A 21040-nucleotide genomic window follows, 5' to 3' on the forward strand; every position below is an offset into this window, starting at 1 on the left:
CCCAAGAGATTGGTGCAGAGTTTCAAAATGGTATAGAGCTGTGGATCATTAGACCACCAAAGGAATGAGTTTTCCTGAGCTCTCAGGGTCTCATAACAATATGGAGATGGACTGAAATTGAGGGATGAGAAGGAAAAGTAATTGCTCTTCTCTTTTTCTCTATAACTTCCTTCCTTCTCTTTATTCTAATAGAAGTGAACTGAGTGAACCAAAGTCCAACAGTATCAATTTTTTCTTCTAGTTTTCTACCCGGTACTTTACTAGTGATCCAAATCTTTCCTTTGGTACTGTTTGCCCTGTGAAAGTTATTTCACTTTCTAGCATCTCAAAAATTAGAAGATCAGATCTTGGACCTCCATCATGCTGTCCAACTATGTCCTCCACTGATACTCTGACCATCCACCATTCATCTGTTTTATTTTTGTGGAAATTGCTGCCAATCATGGTTGGATATTTACATTTGTGTTATATGAATTTTTTTTCTGCATGTGTGTGTATGTGTGTGTATTGTTACACAAATTCAGTCTCCATTTGTGTTATTTTTCAGTTACTGCAGATAAGTTAAAAGAAAAAAGAAAGAAAATAATGCATACTAGAGAAAACTAATGTCTTATGAAATTACTTTGCTAGCTTCCATTTCATGGTGCTATATTTAATCGTCCTTCCCACTTGCTTTTAGAAGTGTAATCATGCAGCAGAAATGAGCAAAGACAGGTTATACATCTTGCACCTTATGTATTCAACAATGGTGCTGTTAATCAAGAGTAGTATCTGTAACAGGCAGAAATTGTTGGAAAGGCTTCAATAAATGCCAAGGGAAATGAAAGCAGGATATACAGTCGGAGATTGGTTAGAATGCTTTATTGGATTTTCAAACTTGAAAAATTGAATATTTCCAAATACCTTAGAAAGGAGAAGGAATTTTTGTCTTATTTCAGGTAAGTTATTCTTTTTTTTTAAATAAACTGAAATTCTAAGCAGGAAAACTATACCTTTTTGGCCCCCTGTTCCTCTTCAACACCATCTCCTATTACAATGTACACAGCTTTCCTCCCGAACCTCTGCATTATCCTTTCAAAACAGCTTTCTTTCCCTGTATAAGAAAGGACAAGCATTAAATATCCTTGCAACAGAATTGAGAGCTAAAACTAAGCCTTGATTTTATTTCTTTGATTGCTTCATTCATTAATTATTAATTATTCCGGCGCGATCTTAAAACCCACCTTTTTGAACAAGCTGGCCTGGCCTGATGGGATGGGGTTGGGTTTTATAAATTGGTCTTAACTTTTAATCTGTACTAATTTATTACGGGCATTGCTGTTTAATTACTTTTTAATAATTTTTAATTTTTGTATCTTGTTTTTATTATGTATTGCCCTGTTCACCGCCCTGAGTCCTTCGGGAGAAGGGCGGTATACAAATTAAATTAATAATAATAATAATAATAATAATAATAATAATAATAATAATAATAATAATAATAATAATAATAATAATAATAAAATAATAATGTATATCAGCCTTTCTATTCTGACAAAAAGAGCCAGTTTGGTCTAAGGCAGTGGCCCCCAACCTTTTGGGCACCAGGGACCAGTTCCACGGAGAAAGGTTTTTCCGTGGACCAGAGGGGACGTGGTTTCATGTGCTGCCTGCATGTGGGCTTTGCCCACTTGCTGGCATGCTGCGGACCAGTGCCGGTCCATGCACCAGGGGTTGGGGACCCCTGGTCTAAGGGTTAAGGCACTAGACTAGAAAGCAAGCGTCAGTGAGTTAAAGTCCCCCCAACCATGAAAGCTAGTCTTGGGTCAGTCTTGGCTCAATTTCATTTCACAGGATTGTTGTAAGTAAAATAGGAGGAGGTAGGTGCCTTAAGTTACTTGTAAAAATAAAGGCGGAAGATAAATAAAATACATAAATAAATTTCTAGAGCAACTGTTTGTTCTTTCCATGAGTTTTCAGGGATGGGCTCATGCATCTATTTTCATTGCATCAAAGGATGGGATCCCATATATTTCCATAATAAAATACAAATGGAAATGAGAGGAAGAAGAGACGCTCTAAGATAGATATTGCTTGTAAAAGAAGATTCAAATAAAACCTTTGATACACAGCCCTGTCAATATTTCTGTACATAAATTACAATCCAATTATTTACTAACCAATTAAACAAACTGTGGATTGAAACTGTTATTCTATGTATTACTTATTGTTAGTCATATTTTCATCCAAAATGAGAGCAATTAGCTATGCCACATTATTTATCTCTGTCTGATATAACTATCATCCATATGAACTGCTGCTTTTTTATACTATCTTAAGCCTGAGCAAATAATGGAGTCTCTACAAAGGGACAGCAAAAGTAACAACTCTGAGTCCCACCATTATAAGCCCTGCTAGAGGCAGGGCTTTTTTTTTCCATAGAACGCTCAGAACGGAGTTCTGGCACCTTTTTTTGATGGATTTTTTCAACTTTTGCAAAAGTTGTGCTACTCCCTCTATTGGCTTTTGAAAGACAATAGGAATTGCTGCTGAGCGCGCCAAAAGACCCAGCTGGCAAACATTGCACATGCAAGTTGTCTGCAACAAAGGCGAGTTGGCAGGAACTTTGCACCCCTCCCTGCTACCTAACTACACCATCTCCTAGTTGTAAGTAAGAGAGGACCAGGAGTGGGAGGTGGGGAGCAGCACTTAATTCTGACCTGCTGAAAAAGCGAGTCCATGTGCACTCCTGCCTCGTGCTCACCCATATCAGCCAGACTCTCCATGCCGCACTGCGGCATGGAGAGCCTGGCACCAAAGCACGGAAAACATGTGCGCGCCTGCCTCGTGCTCACCTCGTGTCAGCCAGGCTGACCACAAGTCAGAAGGAGAAAACCCAGTGGCAAAGAGACCCCCTCCTCAAATAACTCGCATTTGTCAAGTCCACCCTGGTGGACACGATTTCCCTCTCCACCTCTTTTTAACGGTAGTCCTGAAGATACCTGGAGGAGACGGGAACGGCAACGCCATGGTGCTGTGGCAGCTGCAGGGCCCGTTCTACATGGGTCTGGCAGGGTGGCTGCAGGCACTGGGCGTGGAGGTGGCACGCATGGGGCATGGCGGGCGGCTGACCTTCCATGGGCTGGACCAGCTGGTGGCCTACCCGGTGCTGGACCTGCGCTGTTGCCGCCTTGCCCTGTGCACCTATGTGGTCACCCTGGAGTGCCTGGCTTGCAATGCCTGCTGCCGCCTCGGCCTGTCCGCCACCCGCGCCCTCCTGCCACCCCACCCCAGCATCTGGCTCGGCAACTGCAAGCTCTGCACCATCTGTGTGCATTGCGGCTGGTGCTGTGGGAGTCATGGGGCCTGCTCTAGACAGTGGGGCTGCACGGGGCAGGCGAAGGCAGCGCTGGCAGGGCGGCTTCGGCCTCCGGAGGTGGGGCATGGCGGGTGGCTGAGTTTCCACGGGCTGGGCCAGCTGGTGGCCTACCTGGTGCGGGATCTATGCCGCTGCCTCCTTGCCCTGTGCGCCTACATAGCCGCCCTGGAGTGCCTGGCCTGCGATGCCTGCCGCTGCCTCGGCCTGTCTGCCACCCTCACCCTCCCGCCGTCCTGCACCGGTTTCTGGCTCGCCAACTGCAAGCTCTGCGCCATTGGCTAGAGGTATCTAAATTGTATAATGATAATGAAGTGTTGTGTAATAATTTTGAAAATCTGCATCTGCATAACTAGAACAATAAATTCCCAAATCATCTGGGTAAAAGGGACTATCACTAATACCAATTTCATTCAGGTAGCCTGATTAAGAACCATCAACAAATACTTATCTGCACTGTGCTAGAAAGCCTTCAAGACATCAGAATCCAATACAGGTAGTCCTCAACCTAAGACTATAATTGAGCCCAAAATATCTGTTGTTAAGTAAGACATTTTTAACTGAGTTTTGCCCCATTTTACAACTTTTATTGCCACAGTTGTTAAGAGAATCACTGCAGTTCATAAATTAGTAACCTGGTTGTTAAGTGAATCTTCCGCATTGACTTCGCTTGTCAGAAGGTCATAAAAGGTGATCACATGTTCCTGGGAAAAAGGTCATAAATATGAACCAGTGGTCAAGAATCCAAATTTTGATCATATGATCATGGGGATGCTGCAAAGTCGTAACTATGAAAAACGGTCATAAGTCACATTTTACAGTGCCGTTGTAACTTTGAACAGTTACTAAACAAACTGTTAGAAGTCGAGGACTACCTGTACTATTTTAAATAATTGATTCCATTGCTCATATTATTAGCTTTTACCAACTATCCAGTAACTAGTAAAAGGACTATTATTTTACATCTTGCACTTTGGAACAGTAGAGAATAGATTCTGGCCTTCTTGTACTCAGAGAACTATATCCCAAATGCATATATTGAGAGAGAGGGAATCTGGATCTTCTCTCAAGCCTTGAGTTAGGTTAGTTGAACCTGTGATGGAAATGTCTGGGGCTGTAAAGGTTGTTAGCGGGATTTACTATCCATTCTTTATTTCCTTTTTTATTCCTTTGTTAATGTACTATATTGTTTTGTATTTTATTAGCTTTTATTGTACAGTGCCCAGGAACAGTATGGACAGTGCCTAAATCGAATAAAATAAAATAAATCTCTGAACAATCAGCAGTACTCATGGCTGAACATATCCAGTTCTCTCACAGGTTTTCAGATCCACGATCATTTTCATTGCCCTTCTTTGAACCTGTAATACCAGGATATAGTACTTGAGGTGGGATTTAAATTATGCAAGAGAATGGATGTCATTGTTCCTATAATTTTAAAATCAAATTACTATTGACAGTCCAATGTTGAATATTAATAAAACAATAGTTACAAACCTGTATTTTCCCTAGACTGTTCTTACCTGTCTTGGTTGCACTATAAATATTTTCGATGGGGAAGACAACACCTAGTCCATACAACAGAACTTTTGCAAGTGCTGGGATAAGCTGAGTTGTAGTCACCAAAACATTTACACAGTTAGGCCTGCAGGACAGGAAGCAGCATCAAAAAAATCGGTTACAGTGTGCCTTTTCCTTTCTGGAACAAGCACTTTTGTTTTTCTACGGTATCTTATATTAAATGAAATAGCATGTAAGGTTTGTTAAGTCCCATGAAATCAGTCCCCTTCATGGATTACTGCCTTGTCGTGGCGAAGGGGCTTGCGTAATTCAATGAAGCTATGAGCTATGCCGTGCAGGGCCACCCAAGACGGACAGGTCATAGCTGAGAGTTCTGACAAAACGTGATCCACTGGAGAAGGAAATGGCAACCCACTCCAGTATCTTTGCCATGAAAACCCTATGGACAGTACCAAAAGGCAAAACGATATGACGCTGGAAGATGAGCCCCTCAGGTCGGAAGGCGTCCAATATGCTACTGGGGAAGAGCAGAGGGCTAGTACTAGTAGCGCCAGAAAGAATGAAGCGACTGGGCCAAAGCCGAAAGGACGCTCAGCTGTGGATGTGTCTGGTGGTGAAAGGAAAGTCCGATGCTGTAAAGATTTTTTCTCCATAGGAACCTGGAATGTAAGATCCATGAATCAAGGAAAGCTGGACGTGGTCAAACAAGAGATGACAAGACTGAACATCGACATCTTAGGTATCAGCGAACTAAAATGGACAGGAATGGGTGAATTTAATTCAGATGACCATCAGGTATACTACTGCGGGCAAGAATCCCTCAGAAGAAATGGAGTAGCCTTCATAGTCAATAAAAGAGTAGGAAAAGCAATACTGGGATACAATCCTCAAAATGACAGAATGATCTCAGTTCGAATCCAAGGCAAACCATTCAATATCACAGTAGTCCAAGTCTATGCCCCAACCACCAGTGCTGAAGAGGATGAAATTGACCAGTTCTATGAAGCCCTACAGCACCTTATAGAACTAACACCAAAAAATGATGTCCTTATCATCATGGGGGATTGGAATGCTAAAGTAGGAAGCCAAAAGATAACTGGAATAACAGGCAAGTTTGGCCTTGGAGTACAAAATGAAGCAGGGCACAGGCTGATAGAATTTTGTCAAGAGAATACGATGGTCATAGCAAACACTCTTTTCCAACAACCCAAGAGACGGCTCTACACATGGACATCACCAGACGGTCAACACAGAAATCAGATTGACTATATGCTCTGCAGCCAAAGATGGAGAAGCATATACAGTCAGTAAAAACAAGACCAGGAGCTGACTGTGGCTCAGATCATGAGCTTCTCCTTGCAAAGTTTAAGCTTAAACTGAAGAAAGTAGGGAAAAGCACTAGGCCAGTCAGGTATGAATTAAATCATATCCCTGTTGAATATACAGTAGAGGTGACAAATAGATTTAAGGAATTAGATCTGATAGACAGAGTGCCTGAAGAACTATGGACAGAGGTTCGCGACATTGTACAACAGGTAGCAACCAAAACCATCCCAAAGAAAAAGAAATGCAAGAAAGCAAAATGGCTGTCTGAGGAAGCTTTGCAAATAGCTGAGGAAAGGAGGGAAGCAAAAGGCAAGGGAGAAAAACATAGATATGCCCAATTGAATGCAGAATTCCAGAGAATAGCTAGAAGAGATAAGAATGCCTTCTTAAATGAACAGTGCAAAGAAATAGAAGAAAACAATAGAATAGGGAGGACCAGAGATCTTTTCAAGAAAATTGGAGAGATGAAGGGAACGTTTAATGCAAAAATGGGCATGATAAAGGACCAAAATGGCAGGGACCTAACAGAGGCAGAAGAGATTAAGAAGAGGTGGCAAAATTACACAGAAGAACTATACAAGAATGAGCTTAACGTCCCAGATAATCACAATGAGTTGGTCACTGACCTCGAGCCAGACATCCTAGAATGTGAAGTGAAGTGGGCCTTAGAAAAGCTGAGCAACAACAAAGCTAGTGGAGGTGACAGTATTCCAGCTGAGCTATTCAAAATCTTAAAAGACAGTGCAGTAAAAGTGCTACACTCAATTTGCCAGCAAATTTGGAAAACTCAACAGTGGCCACAGGATTGGAAAAGATCAGTTTACATTCCAATTCCAAAGAAAGGCAGTGCCAAAGAATGTTCAAACTATCGCACCATTGCACTCATTTCTCATGCTAGTAAAGTCATGCTTAAAATCCTACAAGCTAGACTTCAGCAGTATGTGGATCGAGAACTACCAGAAGTACAGGCAGGATTTCGAAGAGGCAGAGGAACTAGAGATCAAATTGCCAACATACGCTGGATCATGGAGAAAGCTAGGGAGTTCCAGAAAAACATCTACTTCTGCTTCATTGACTATGCTAAAGCCTTTGATTGTGTGGATCATAACAAACTGTGGCAAGTTCTTAAAGAGATGGGAGTACCAGACCATCTTATTTGTCTCTTGAGAAACCTATATGCGGGTCAAGAAGCAACAGTGAGAACTGGACACGGAACCACTGATTGGTTCAAAATTGGGAAAGGAGTCCGGCAAGGCTGTATACTGTCACCCTGCCTATTTAACTTATATGCAGAGCACATCATGAGAAAGGCAGGGCTAGATGAATCAAAAGTTGGAATTAAGATTGCCGGAAGAAATATCAACAACCTAAGATACGCAGATGATACCACTCTAATGGCAGAAAGTGAAGAAGAACTAAAGAGCCTCTTGTTGCGGGTGAAGAAGGAGAGTGCAAAACTTGGGTTGAAACTTAACATTAAGAAAACCAAGATCATGGCATCTGGCCCTCTCAATTCCTGGCAAATAGATGGGGAAGAAATGGAGGTAGTGACAGATTTTATTTTCCTGGGCTCCAAGATCACTGCAGATGGGGACTGTAGCCAAGAAATTAAAAGACGCTTGCTCCTGGGGAGGAAAGCCATGGCAAATCTAGACAGCACACTAAAAAGCAGAGACATCACCCTGTCAACAAAAGTGCGTATAGTCAAGGCTATGGTCTTCCCAGTTGCAATGTATGGCAGTGAAAGTTGGACCATAAGAAAGGCTGAGCACCAAAGAATTGAGGCCTTTGAACTATGGTGCTGGAGAAGACTCCTGCGAGTCCCTTGGACTGCAAGGCGATCAAACCGGTCAGTCCTAGAGGAGATAAACCCTGACTGCTCTTTAGAAGGCCAGATCCTGAAGCTAAAACTCAAATACTTTGGCCACCTAATGAGAAAGAAGGACTCACTGGAGAAGAGCCTAATGCTGGGAAAGATCGAGGGCAATAGAAGAAGGGGACGACAGAGAATGAGGTGGCTGGATGGAGTCACTGAAGCTGTAGGCGTGAGCTTAAATGGACTCCAGAAGATGGTAGAGGACAGGAAGGCCTGGAGGAACATTGTCCATAGGGTCGCGATGGGTCGGACACGACTTCGCAGCTAACAACAACAACAAATGAAATCAGTGATTAACACAGGTAGTAGTGACTAGACTTTTCAATGTTTTTCTCTCTGTGTAATTTGTAGAACTCAAACTAGTCTGAAACTGAAATATGTCATAGTTAATTACACAATGGGGATATCAACGGTGTAAAACTTCAATAGCATTGACACTGTGTTCCTGTTGGGGTAGCCAGTTTCTTTTATTTCTTTTCCTGCTTTTCACAGAAAGTGGAAAGTAATGAGCCAGGAATGGGACCTTTGGAACTAGTTCCTCCACCCATGTCCATAAATTTGGATGAAGATGTCCTTGAAATTAATGTGCCTTTGGAGAACACAGGAGAGAAGTGAAACTTTTGCAGCCTGGGAACAACTTGTTAAGCCACTCTTACCGGGAATGTATCAAATCCAATGCTTTCAAAGCATGTGTTAGCCAGAGATCAGTGAGTGCTTCCAGTTCTGCTCTTAACTGCAGCCAGGTTTCCCTCTTAGGAGCTCCTATTAAACCTACAAAGGAAGCAATATGTGTAGCTAGTTCCATGGGAATCTCTTGTACACGGCTTCTGCAAAGCCTGGAATCACAGGTTGGAATGAACCAGAAAACTTGAGCTCAAAAGGAAAAGGCCCAGTCATCCAACGTTAATAATGTTAAAATTAAAACAGGCTAAAAATAAAAATTATCTCAAGAGTAATACAGTAATGGAAATAAAATTGATCACGGGAATAATATTCCTGTCTGTAGCATCCACTTTGGAGGTGATTTGCTGAAGTCCCACAATGGCACTGATAAAGAGAGGAAGCAAGGATTACATCTATATATGCATAGTCATACTTGATAATGATCATACAATTTAAGTGACCTTAGTCCAACCTCTGGCTGAGTGCAGGATCCATTAGACTAGCTGACAGATGACCATCTAGCAAAGCAGCACTCACAATTAAATGTGGCAGTCTGTTTCACTGGATTACACTTTGTACAGTCACGAGATTCTTCCTCATATTTAGGCTGAATCTCCTTTTTTGGCGGTTTAGCCCATTTGTTAGGGTTTGTTCTTGGGGAAACAGAGAATAACACCCTTCCCTTTTCTATGAGACAAGTCTTAAGATAGCTGGAGACTGCTATCATATTTTGTCTCAGTTGTCTTTTGTGTAGACTAAACATTACCCAGATCATTTAACCATCTCATAGCACTTGCTTTCCAGATCCTTCATCCTCCTCAGAAGTTGCTCAACTTTGTAACTGCCCATGGTGCCAGAACTGGACATAGTATTGCAAGTGAGATCTGCCCAAGGCAGAACAAAGTGGAATAATTACTTCCCATGTTATGTATTCTATGATATTGTTAATATAACCCACGATGGTGTTTTCCTCTGATTGGTGGGAATTATTGCCACTGGTATGAAATTGTTAATATAATTTTAGTTTGATATGCTGGTGTATAACCAAAAAGAGACAATTTAGTTTAACTGTTAATATAATATTTAACAATTTAATTTTAATATGATTTTATCTGTCTCATTGCTGTTATTCTTTGTACACTATCTACAATTTTTTAAGATCGTAGCAGTTTACATTGTTTTACAAACAATATCAATGAAAATAAAAAAGATCTTCAAGGTCTTACACAGAGAGCTTTATCCATTTTTTAAGAAACGGGAATGTTAAGAACTAGTTCACATATTGTGTTTAACCATGTTCAGTGAACTTATCCATTGTACTGTGTTAGCTAGCTCAATCAGTGTGTTGGTCAATCAAAACTTTGTAGTGTTTCTCAAGACACTAAATCTCTCCATTTTCAACTTATAAGAAAAGGCACAATAGAGAGCCATGAGCCTTTAGTTTCAATCCAATCCAATATTCAAACCACAGAAAGCATGATAAAAATCCACTGATTCTACTAGATGAATCACAGGAAAAGTAGACATTCATAAAAGATTTTTCTCCTTTGATATTTCCATCTCTCTCTAAATTACGTAGTGTTCTTTGATTTGCTCTAAAGAACAGAAAAGCAGATTCTTAGGGAGATGAGAAGCTGACTTCCCTGATGGGTTGAGGAGACACTTACCACCAACATTGTTTTTGTAGGTGTTGTAGAGTTCTTTCACCCTCCGGTAGCGGAATGCTAATTTCCTCATCCAATCAACTCCCCCGTGAACTCCGGAGCCCAGACAGAGATTTGATCCAGCATTTGAACTGTGAAAACCATCTGCTGAGAAATTATATGTGCTGTGGCAAAGGAAGGAAGAGAAGGGGAAGAAGTGAAAATAATAACCTAATTTTCCATTAGGATTGAGAAACTAGCAAAGACAAATGAAGAGAAATTAAGACACGTTGCCAAGTTAAGGACGGAGGAGGAAAAAAAATCTCATGCTGTTTTTCCCTTCCCATCTCTCTCCTAGCTGTTCTGTCTTTGCCAGCGATGTAGCTGTCAACAGATGTACCATAATGCACTGTAGGTACAGGGTATCAAATCTTCAGTAAGCTTCTCAGATTTCCAAATTTGACAAAAAGAAACAATAAGACAAAGATTCCAGTTTACTAGTACCGTATATACTTGAGTATAAGCCGACTCAAGTATAAGCCGAGACCCCCAATTTCACCCCCCAAAACTGGAAAAAGTTATTGACTCGAGTATAAGCCGATCCGCCGTTCTGCAAGCCTCCGCCGCCGGCTGGATCCGCGCTCTGCAAGCCTCTGCCGCCAGCAGAGGCTCGATCCGCCATTTTGCAAGCCTGAATACACAGGAATACTCTGTGTGGCCGCGGCTCTCGGGGAAGCCCTGGCTGTCCGCTTCCTCGCTCCACGCTGCCATCCGGGGCCCGCGCGTTCCCCGGGCAAATCGCGGCGCCCAGCAGGCGAGGAAACACGCCCGCTCCAGTCGCCCCCCCTTCCCTCAGGAGACGCGAAGCAAGTGACCGCCTGGAGCTTACCGAGGACTTGCGCGCGGCCGAGGCTTCGGTGCTTCCAGGATCGCGCGCACCTTTCCCAAGCCGCTGCCGTCCGGAGACCTGCCGAAGTTTGGGGAGGTTTGGGGAGGCGCGCACCTCCCCAAACCTCCCCAAACTTCGGCAGGTCTCTGGACGGCGGTGGCTTGGGAAAGGTGCGCGCGATCCCGGAAGCACCAAAGCCTCGGCCGCGCACAAGTCCTCGGTAAGATTTTTTTCGTTGACTGGAGTATAAGCCGAAGTGGAATTTTTCAGCCCAAAAAGTGGGCTGAAAAATTCGGCTTATACTCAAGTATATACGGTAAGTTGTTTTGTGCAAGGCCAGTGAAATATGAGTTTTCAAAAACTCTTGCTCAAGTCTTGAGCTTTGAAAAATGAAGGTTAATTGCGCAGTAGTCCCAATGTTGTTGACTCTTTAGTCCTATTTTTTAAATATTCCCATTATATGACCCACACTAAAAGCAAATGGCTTCCGGTTGCCCTCCGGGTGAGATTCAAGGTGCTGGTGATGACCTATAAAGCCCTAAATGGCTTGGGTCCGGGATATCTAAGGGAACACCTGCTGCCAGCATCAAGTTCCCTTCGTCCTGTGCGCTCCCACAGGGAGGGCCTTCTCAGGGTGCCGCCGGTAAAAGATTGCCGGCGGATAACACCCAGGGGGAGGGCCTTCTCTGTGGGTGCGCCTGCCCTCTGGAACCAGCTGCCCACAGAGCTTAGGACTGCCCCCGACCTTCGTCCGGGACCTGAAGACCTGGCTCTTTGAGCTTTCTGGCCCAGGCTGAGAATTTTAATTGGGGTTTTTATTTTTTACAGGGATTTGATTAATCTTTTTAAATTGTTTTTAACTTTTGTATCGATTTTTGTTTTAAATACCCTGTAAACCGCCCTGAGTCCTTCGGGAAAGGGCGGTATATAAATCCAATAAAATAAAATAAAAATAAATAAAATAAAACAAATAGTCATTTTACTCAAATCTTCAAGTCACATTTGACTCCTGCTAATTTTATGGAGATTCTGTACATTTTACTGGGGAAACAATATGTAAGTAGTTTGTCATTGCCTTCTTCTGGGATTTTTTAAAAACATTTCTAGTCTAGTTTGTAGTGCTGGCATTTCCTGATGGGCTCCTATCAGAATTAATCATCTAATTCTGCTTAGCTTTTCAAACTCTAGAGGATTAGTCAAAATATAAGGGATATATTCATTTCACTTCTGAACCAATTCACTGTTGACCACAATATAACAATTTTCTTATCACAATATAGAAATTCTAATATTCAAAAACAAAAGATTTCCCAACATGAATTTATGCCATGACTTTTCTTCCTGGCAGGAATACTGTATATAAGGCTAGTAACACTGAATTCTTCAAGACTGGAATGTCTTACCTTAAATCTTGTCCATTGTCATCTGACGATACATCATCTATGTGTATCTGGTCACAGTCCTGAAAATCATTCCAGAAATAGTCAGGAAACAAATATTGCATTATGAAAAACAACAATGGAGTGTTTTAATGCAATAGAAGCTATGCCGAGAGAAGATTTCTGTTCCGATTACAGTAATCAGATTTCAAGCAGCATTTAGATTCAGCATTTCTGTAATGTTATATGGTTAAACTCAATAATTCTCATATACAATAAAGTCACTTGTTTTCTATTCATTCCATGCAATAAAAGAACAAGAAAATAAATAAAATAACTTAAATATAAATGTTCTATATAAAACACAGTTTTACAAGCCCAAGTGGGTGAGTCCACATAACATGCTAAAGAATGAGAATAGGGATAGAACAGAAATTATGATGCTAGAACTGCCGTTATAGGTAGTCCTTGCTTACTGACTACTCATTCAATGACCCAAGTTACAACACTGTTGAAAAAGATGTTTTATGACCAGTCCTTGAAACTGCAGCCATCTCAGTATCCCTACAAGTCACATGATTGCAATTAAGGCACTTGGCAACAGGTATGTATTTCTGATGGTTGCTACCTTCACAGCTGGCTTCTGAGAAGCGAAGTCAATGGAAAAGACTTCAAGAAGTTGCAAGTCATGGTCAGGTGATATCAGACCTAATGACCCCTAATGATTCACTTAACAGTCTCAGCCAGAACTGATGAATTAACATTGTAAGTCAGGCACAGTCATGTGATTTTCACTTTATGATTCCATTGCTTAGCAACAGAGTTGCCAGTTCCAACAGCAGTTGGTAAGTTAGGACTACTTGTACTATACTGTATATGCATATACATACAATTTCTAATTCAGAGAAACGGTGTACTTTTACATGTGCACCTTGTTGGACTTTCTTAGAAACATTTTAAGACTTAGAGAATTCTCTGTGTTAAAAACTCAAAATTCACTTTAGTTCTACCACACACTTTAAAAGATAAAAATGTTTTTGCTGTGGGCAAATCTGACACAGCAATTCCATACTGATTGTTATATCTATAGTTCCTTCCTTCCTCAATCTCTTTCAGGCTGCATATTAAGTCACAGCAAATCTGACACAGCAATTCTATACTGATTGTTATATCTATAGTTCCTTTCTTCCTCAATCTCATTCAGGCTGCATATTAAGTCAGGGCTGACTGTACAAACCTGGCCTGACAAAATGGAATTAAAAGCACTTTTGAGACAATTAAAAGCACATTTCTATAATCACGCTCCCAGGCTTTCCAAAATGATAAAACCATTCACAACCATTCATATGAAATATGTAAGCCACATTGAAACAATATTGTCGCAGCCCACTCAACTTCAGTTGCTCTGAGCAGCACAGCTCGGTCAGGGGAAAGGTATTTGAGGAAGATCTGTTTTTTTCATTTGTGAATGAACTGTTCTCTATGCTAAAATTTGACAAAAGTAGCGATCACATTTCTGACTTAATAAAGTACCATGACACTTGGTGAGACACTACCTCATAGTCCACTGCTGATTGATACTATCATGTTACTGGGCAAAAGACAGCAAAACTGGACAAGGTAAGTAAGCAGATCATAGTTTTACTCCATTACTATGTTACCAGACTAATTTTTCATTCTTGCAGATTTTGCTTTTGAGACTTGTTGAGGAAGGCAGGAAGAAGTGAACATCTGGGTGACTGAATGTAAAGCTCAAGTTTTTCTCAAATATAGAGTGGTAATAAGTTATTTCCACGTGCAGGATTCACATCTGTTAGCTTTGGTTGATATGCTAAGATCTTACAGAATTATTTGATTAGTGGACCTCATGCTGGCCACGTGGGCAGTTAAGACCACAGATACTACTTGTGGTCTCCCAAAGCATGTGTTACTATGTCTTAATATTTAAAGCATTTCATTGGGTAATCAAATGTGAATTAATGAAAGTAACTCAACAAGAGAGAGCGTATACTCAGATAAAACCTTGGATTTTATCAATAAGGAGGAATCATAGGTTAACCAAATTCAAATAATTTATCAGGTTCAAATCAACATTTTGAAAGAAGAAAACCATAAAACTGTGGATTCAACTAACAAGCATCAGAATGATTTCAATGGTATCAATCACAAACAGTAAATTTTGTATTTGCTAGTTAAATAATTTACTGGACTTAACAAAACATTAGATGTGCAGACATAAGCAAATACACCATTATATAATATGATCAGAGATCCCTACTTAAGTTTTATTAATTTTATTTACTTAACATTATTTCTAGGCTGTTTCAATCCCAAAGGATTTGAATTCAAATTCAAATAACTTTAATCTGCAGAAATCCCAAAGGATGAAATTTCCAGAGGTAAAAAAGTCAAAAGAACTAAAAAAACCCCACACCACCAAAACAAGACCAATATGTTGTTGAATTTCTTTTGCAGAATTGGGAAGTACTGGGGAGGGGGAGGGGGGACCTACAAAGAATTAATGGGTCGGTTCTCCAGCCCTGATTTAAAGTATTGTTTTTAACTAAAACACAGTTTATTCCAATGAGGCAAACTGATTTAACTAATGAAATAGTTAATATGTCAACTGGGATTTAAAAAAATACAAAACCAAGTTGAGATTATATTTGAAGGAACTTCCTGTACAACTGAAACAACAAAAGATTATGTTGCCATCTGAGCTGGATGGAAAACCTAATCTGATGCCTCTTATCCCCATCATACAATCGTATAATTCTTTCATACATACTAATATACAACTGTGCTTGTGGGATAAAATCAGTTGTGCATCCCTTCCTAAACCACTTGATGGTGGTGTGACGTATTTCATGCTTAGTATTCTCTTCTTTCAAAAATCTTTCCTGCTTTAGGCCAGATTTGATGGACTTCAGAGCATCTAATGCACTGTTTTATTTTTAGATTATAGTGCAGGTCTACCAGTCTAATGAACTCTCACCATTTCCTCTGATCAAAAGTTCCCAGAAGCATTTCTTCCTCTAGGTAAATATACATTTATCCTTTAGGAGTAAAAGCAAGCTGATGGGGAAAGCACTTTTGCTCAGTAAAATGACCCTCAAAAAACAAACAAAAAAACTTCCATGTCCTTTAATACTCTGATCAAATGCTCTGTTCTCCTTCAGTTTTAGCCCACGTATTTCTGTCTATGCTGTCTCCTACATCTCATCCAGTTTGAATCCTGAGAGATCCACTGTAACCAGAATTTGGGCATCGGTTTTCACCAAATATTTCCTCCGGTAGAACTGCCAAACAGATGAACTGGGACTGTTGACTACTTCCCTGGCTCAGAATTTGAGGAACTTCAGTATGAATGGAACAACTTCCCATCGCCCAGTACGCTCACACAGAGAAGGCCTCCTCAGGGTACCGTCGGCTAGACAATGTCGGCTAGCGACCCCCAGGGGGAGAGCCTTCTCTGTGGGAGCGCCAGCCCTATGGAACCAGCTCCCCCCTGAGCTTCAGATGGCCCCAGATCTCCAGTCCTTTCGCCGTGGCCTCAAAACACTCCCTGTGATATTTTTAAGAGGTGAGAAATGAGAGGGTTTTTTTTGGGGGGGGGAATTTTACATTCTTTTGACACAGACAAGAAAAAAGGAGATGAGATTCTGACGCACAACTTTTTAATTAATGTCCATGTCTTTTACTGATAAGCAATTTATTTATTTATTAGATTTTTATGCCACCTTTATTACATTAAACTTAAGGAAGCAAACACACATAATACTTCTTCCTCCTCCTGTTTTCCTGGACAACAACCCTATGAGGTGGAGAAAGAGTGAGTCGCCCAAAGTCACCCAGCTGGCTTTCATACTTAAGGCAGGACTAGAATTCCGAGTCTCCTAGTTTCTAGCCTGGTGCCTTAGACACTAGACCAAACTGGCTCTTCGCTGAAATGGGAAAAAAGGACTTTTTTTTAACCTTTTGATATTTGCAATTAAAGAATTGTAGATCCTCATTGATCAGAAGATATGTATTTGTCCAATTTCTACTGCCCCTGGTGTTTTAGTATCCAAAATCACAAGCTCTGAGCCAAATTATCTTTGATTTAAGCCTCTAATTAGCATGGAATTAAGGGCCAAATAATATGATATACAGTTGCAAGAAAAAGTATGTGAACCCTTTGGGATTACGTGGAGTTTTGCATGAATTGGCCATAAAATGCGCTCTAAACGTCATGTAAGTCACAACAATAGAAAAACAGTCTGCTTAAAATAATACTACACAAACATTAGCTGTTGTCATGTTTTAATTGAACATAAGATGGAAACATTCACAGTACAGGGTGGAATAGGTATGTGAACCCCTAGCCTAATGACTTCTCCAAGAGCTAATTGGAGCCAGGAGTGAGCCAACCTTGACTCCAATCAGTGTGATGATATTGGATGTGTTGCTGACAGCCATCCTGCCTTTTAAAAACACACACCTGTTTTGGGTTTACTGGTTTCAAGAAGCACTGTCTGATGTGAACCATGCCTCACAGAAAAGAGCTCTCAGAAGACCTACAATCAAGAATTGTTGACTTGCATGACGCTGGAGTTACAAAAGTATCTCCAAAAGCCTTGATGTTCATGTGTCCACGGTAAGACAGACTGTCTACAAATGGAGAAAGTTTAGCACTGTTGCTACTCTCGCTAGGCGTGGTCGTCCTGTAAAAATGACTGCAAGAGCACAGTGCATAATGCTTAATGAGGTAAAGAAGAATCCTAGAGTGTCAGCTAAAGACCTACAGAAATCTCTGGCACATGCTAACATTTTTGTTGACACATCTACAATACTGTAAGGAAAACATTAAACAACAATGGAGTACATGGGAGGACACCACGGAGGAAGCCATTGCTGTCCAAAAAAATATTGCAGCACGTTTGAAGTTTCCAAAAGAGCACCTGGATGTTCCACAGCACTACTGGCAAAATATACTGTGGACAGATGAAACCAAAATTGAGTTGTTTGGGAAAAACACACAACACTATGTGTGGAGAAAAAAAGGCACAGCACACCAACATCAAAACCTCATCCCCACTGTAAAACATGGTGGAGGGAGCATCATGGTTTGAAGCTGCTTTGCTGCCTCAGGGCCTGGCCAGATTTGTTGTCATTGATGGGAAAATGAATTCCAGAGTTTATCAGGACATTTTGCAGGAAAACGTACGACCATCTGTCCGCCGACTGAAGCTCCGCAGAGGATGGGTGATGCAACAGGACAATGACCCAAAGCATACAAGTAATTCAACAAAACAATGGCTTCAACAGAACAGAATACACCTTCTGGAGTGGCCCAGTCAGAGTCCTGACCTCAACCCGATTGAAATGCTGTGGCATGACCTTAAGAGAGCGATTCACACCAGACATCCCAAGAATATTGCTACACTGAAACAGTTTTGTGAAGAGGAGTGGTCCAAAATTACTTCAGATCGTTGTGCAGGTCTGATCTGCAACTACAGGAAATGTTTGGTTGAGGTTATTGCTGCCAAAGGAGGGTCAACCAGTTATTAAGTCCAAAGGTTCACATACTTTTTCCACCCTGCACTGTGAATGTTTCCATCTTATGTTCAATTAAAACAGGGGTGTCAAACTCAATTTCACTGAGGGCCGCATCAGCATTGCGGTTGCCCTCAGGGGGCCGAGTGGGTATGGCCAGGGTGGGTGTGGCCTACTGGGTGGGCGTGGCCAGCTCTACATCATTCGCATCAAGGGTGCCTATGTGGGCCTGGGCAGGAGTGGGACAGATCTGAGGGTCTCTGGCAGAAGGAGGGTATCTGGGCCAAGGCCAAGGCAGTGGGGGCCGTTCCCTCAGTTTCCAGGATGGCTTCGCGGGCCACATGAAACCACTTCACGGGCCGGATCCGGCCCCCGGGCCTTGTGTTTGACATGTCTGAATTAAAACATGACAACAGCTAATGTTTGTGTAGTATTATTTTAAGCAGACTGTGTTTTTCTATTGTTGTGACTTACATGACATTTAGAGCGCATTTTATGGCCAATTCATGCAAAACTCCACGTAATCCCAAAGGGTTCACATACTTTTTCTTGCAACTGTACATCTTTTATTAACTATAAATAGCAGTCACTAAGGCGACACAATTAGGAATGGAGCTATAATTCAAAGAGAGGGGATGAAATATTCTCTTCTCAATCTTGGCAGCTTTAAGATGTATGGACTTCAACTCCCAGAATAACCCCTATATAATGGAAAAAAAAATTCTCCAGACAGGGGCAGTGCAGTTACATCAGGACCAATAGGTCTCTCTTCCTTCCCATGATTTCTGTATGCTGTAGTGTGTGTGTGTGTGTGTGTGTGTGTGTGTGTGTGAGAGAGAGAGAGAGAGAGAGGGGGGGGTTCAGTTTTTTCCCCCCATTTAGCACAATCCTGATCAAGGGTCTTCATAGTTTCTATTTAAACTTTTTTAAAATGACTGAATTAATAAACCACATGTTTTGGGAAAATCTGCACACTCATTTCCATCATGAAATAACCCAATTGAACTGAATTAACTGTATTATTATACTGTGTATACTATTATTATACTGTGTGAATGCTAATAAAAATCACACACTGGGACCTTTGCATATATTTTACTTTGAAAATACTCAGAATTTTGACTTAAAAGTATTAATAGGTGGAAATTACTATTAATAAGTAGAATCTAATAATTATGGGTGCAATATAAATATTTATGAAAATAAATTGATGTTATAAAGTTGTCTATTTTCTTTGGTTACCTGTTGAAAAGGATGCTATGTTATTCACGGATATTTCAACCACAACACAACGCAAACTGCTCCATTCAGCTTAGTAAACTAAACTAAGTATAATTTTAGCTCTGTAACTTTATTCTGTGGTTGTGTATAGCACATTTATTTTAGTCAGAGGACCCAGTTTGCCACATGAGTCATTATACTAGAAATGCCCAGATTTTTTAATACATAGCTCACAGATGTTAAATTTTGTGCTTAACATTTTAAACTTTAGCTATTATTTAATCTAGTAAAACACTATAACAGTCTAAAGTATTTTAAAATTGTCTTCAGTCCTCAGAATGGTAAAATAGAAAGAAAGAAAGAGCATATTTAAAATTATCCTGATAACACTCAAGCTTTTATCTCCATCCGTGGCCAAACAGGTAATCTGATGGAAGTTCTCACTTGGTGTCTACGATTGTGAGGGACTCTATGGGAAGTACTAAACTTAAATATAATGCCAGAAAGATGGCGTGCTTACTAATCCAGATACAATCTGGTATCAGGATAGTTTTATCTGGTTCTGGATGATGGTGCACTCTCCTGAAGAAGCAGACCTCTGTTCTGGAGGGTCTCTTTGACCTATGTCTCCTAATATAGGAACACATGCAAGCCTTTACTCAACTTCAGCTGGGGCTGATTTACTGCATATATGCTAGCAATAGTCACAGGCTTTTGTCACCTTGCATTTGGACTAGTGTAACTTGCTGTGCAGGTGCTGCTGAGGGGTCATTAAATCTCTCTTTCTCTCCCCACCCACCCCATAGAAGATGTGCTATTTTTGCTGTAGTACCCACTTTGTGGAAATTCTCTCTTTGGCTCCCAACCCTGAAGGCCTTTTATAAGACCTTAAAGACCTGGTTTTGTGCCTGTACTATGAATGAACAGAGCTGATGTCTGCTGAATGACCAGATCAACTAATGTTTACATAAGGTATGCAGTTTGCATAATTTACAGAGAAAATATGCAGTCTTGAACTATATACCACAAGTCATAATCCTAAAGAGCCTTGGTGGAGCAGTGGGCTAATGCCTCCTTAAGTAACACCAGCTGCCTGCAATTAGTGCAGGTTCGCATCCCACCAGGCTTAAGGTTGACTCAGCCTTACATCCTTCCGAGGTAGGTAAAATGAGGACCCAGACTGTTGGGGGCAATTAAGCTGACTTTGTAATAATGCCGCTTGGGGTGTGTGTGAAAGCCCTAATAAGCAGGCATATACATAGAATGAAGGCTACTGCTAAGCTTGTAAGCCGCCCTGAGTCTTCGGAGAAGGGCGGGATATAAATGGAATTAAAATAAAAAAATAAAAAATAAAAATTTCCTATTATGTGGAAATGAATTAAGTGGAGGGAAGACAACTTTTTCTCTCTCTAACTATATTAGAATTTGGGAGTGTGATAATTTTGTTTGCATGGTTGCTATGGTATTCATAATAGATATATTATTCTAATAGAAGAGAATATGTGTAGTTCAGGGTTGAACTGTGGAGTCTTTGATGCTCTCTTGAGCTGGGTTGTTTACTTGCAGACGTTTCATTACCCCACTAGGTAACATCATCAGTGCACTAATCAATGAACTGATGATGTTACCCAG

The 21040-nt window shown here is 41.0% G+C and overlaps 1 protein-coding gene across 9 annotated transcripts in view; it reads right to left on the reverse strand.

The window, feature by feature from the left end:
* Positions 1-21040, reverse strand: part of EYA2 (EYA transcriptional coactivator and phosphatase 2) — a 127540-nt gene that overhangs the window by 3339 nt on the left and 103161 nt on the right. For 8 of the 9 annotated variants that reach the window (XM_081322129.1, XM_081322132.1, XM_081322128.1 and 5 more), the window contains 5 exons: positions 12677-12735; positions 10409-10569; positions 8735-8849; positions 4879-5000; positions 993-1093 (listed from right to left, as the gene is read on the reverse strand). In XM_081322129.1, the coding sequence (XP_081178255.1) occupies positions 993-1093; positions 4879-5000; positions 8735-8849; positions 10409-10569; positions 12677-12735 (558 nt within the window). The remainder of the gene's footprint in view (positions 1-992; positions 1094-4878; positions 5001-8734; positions 8850-10408; positions 10570-12676; positions 12736-21040) is intronic. The other variant, XR_014025723.1, reaches the window with a different exon arrangement.

Source organism: Vipera berus, assembly GCF_964194415.1.
Source record: "Vipera berus genome assembly, chromosome: 3".
Classification (NCBI taxonomy): domain Eukaryota; kingdom Metazoa; phylum Chordata; class Lepidosauria; order Squamata; family Viperidae; genus Vipera; species Vipera berus.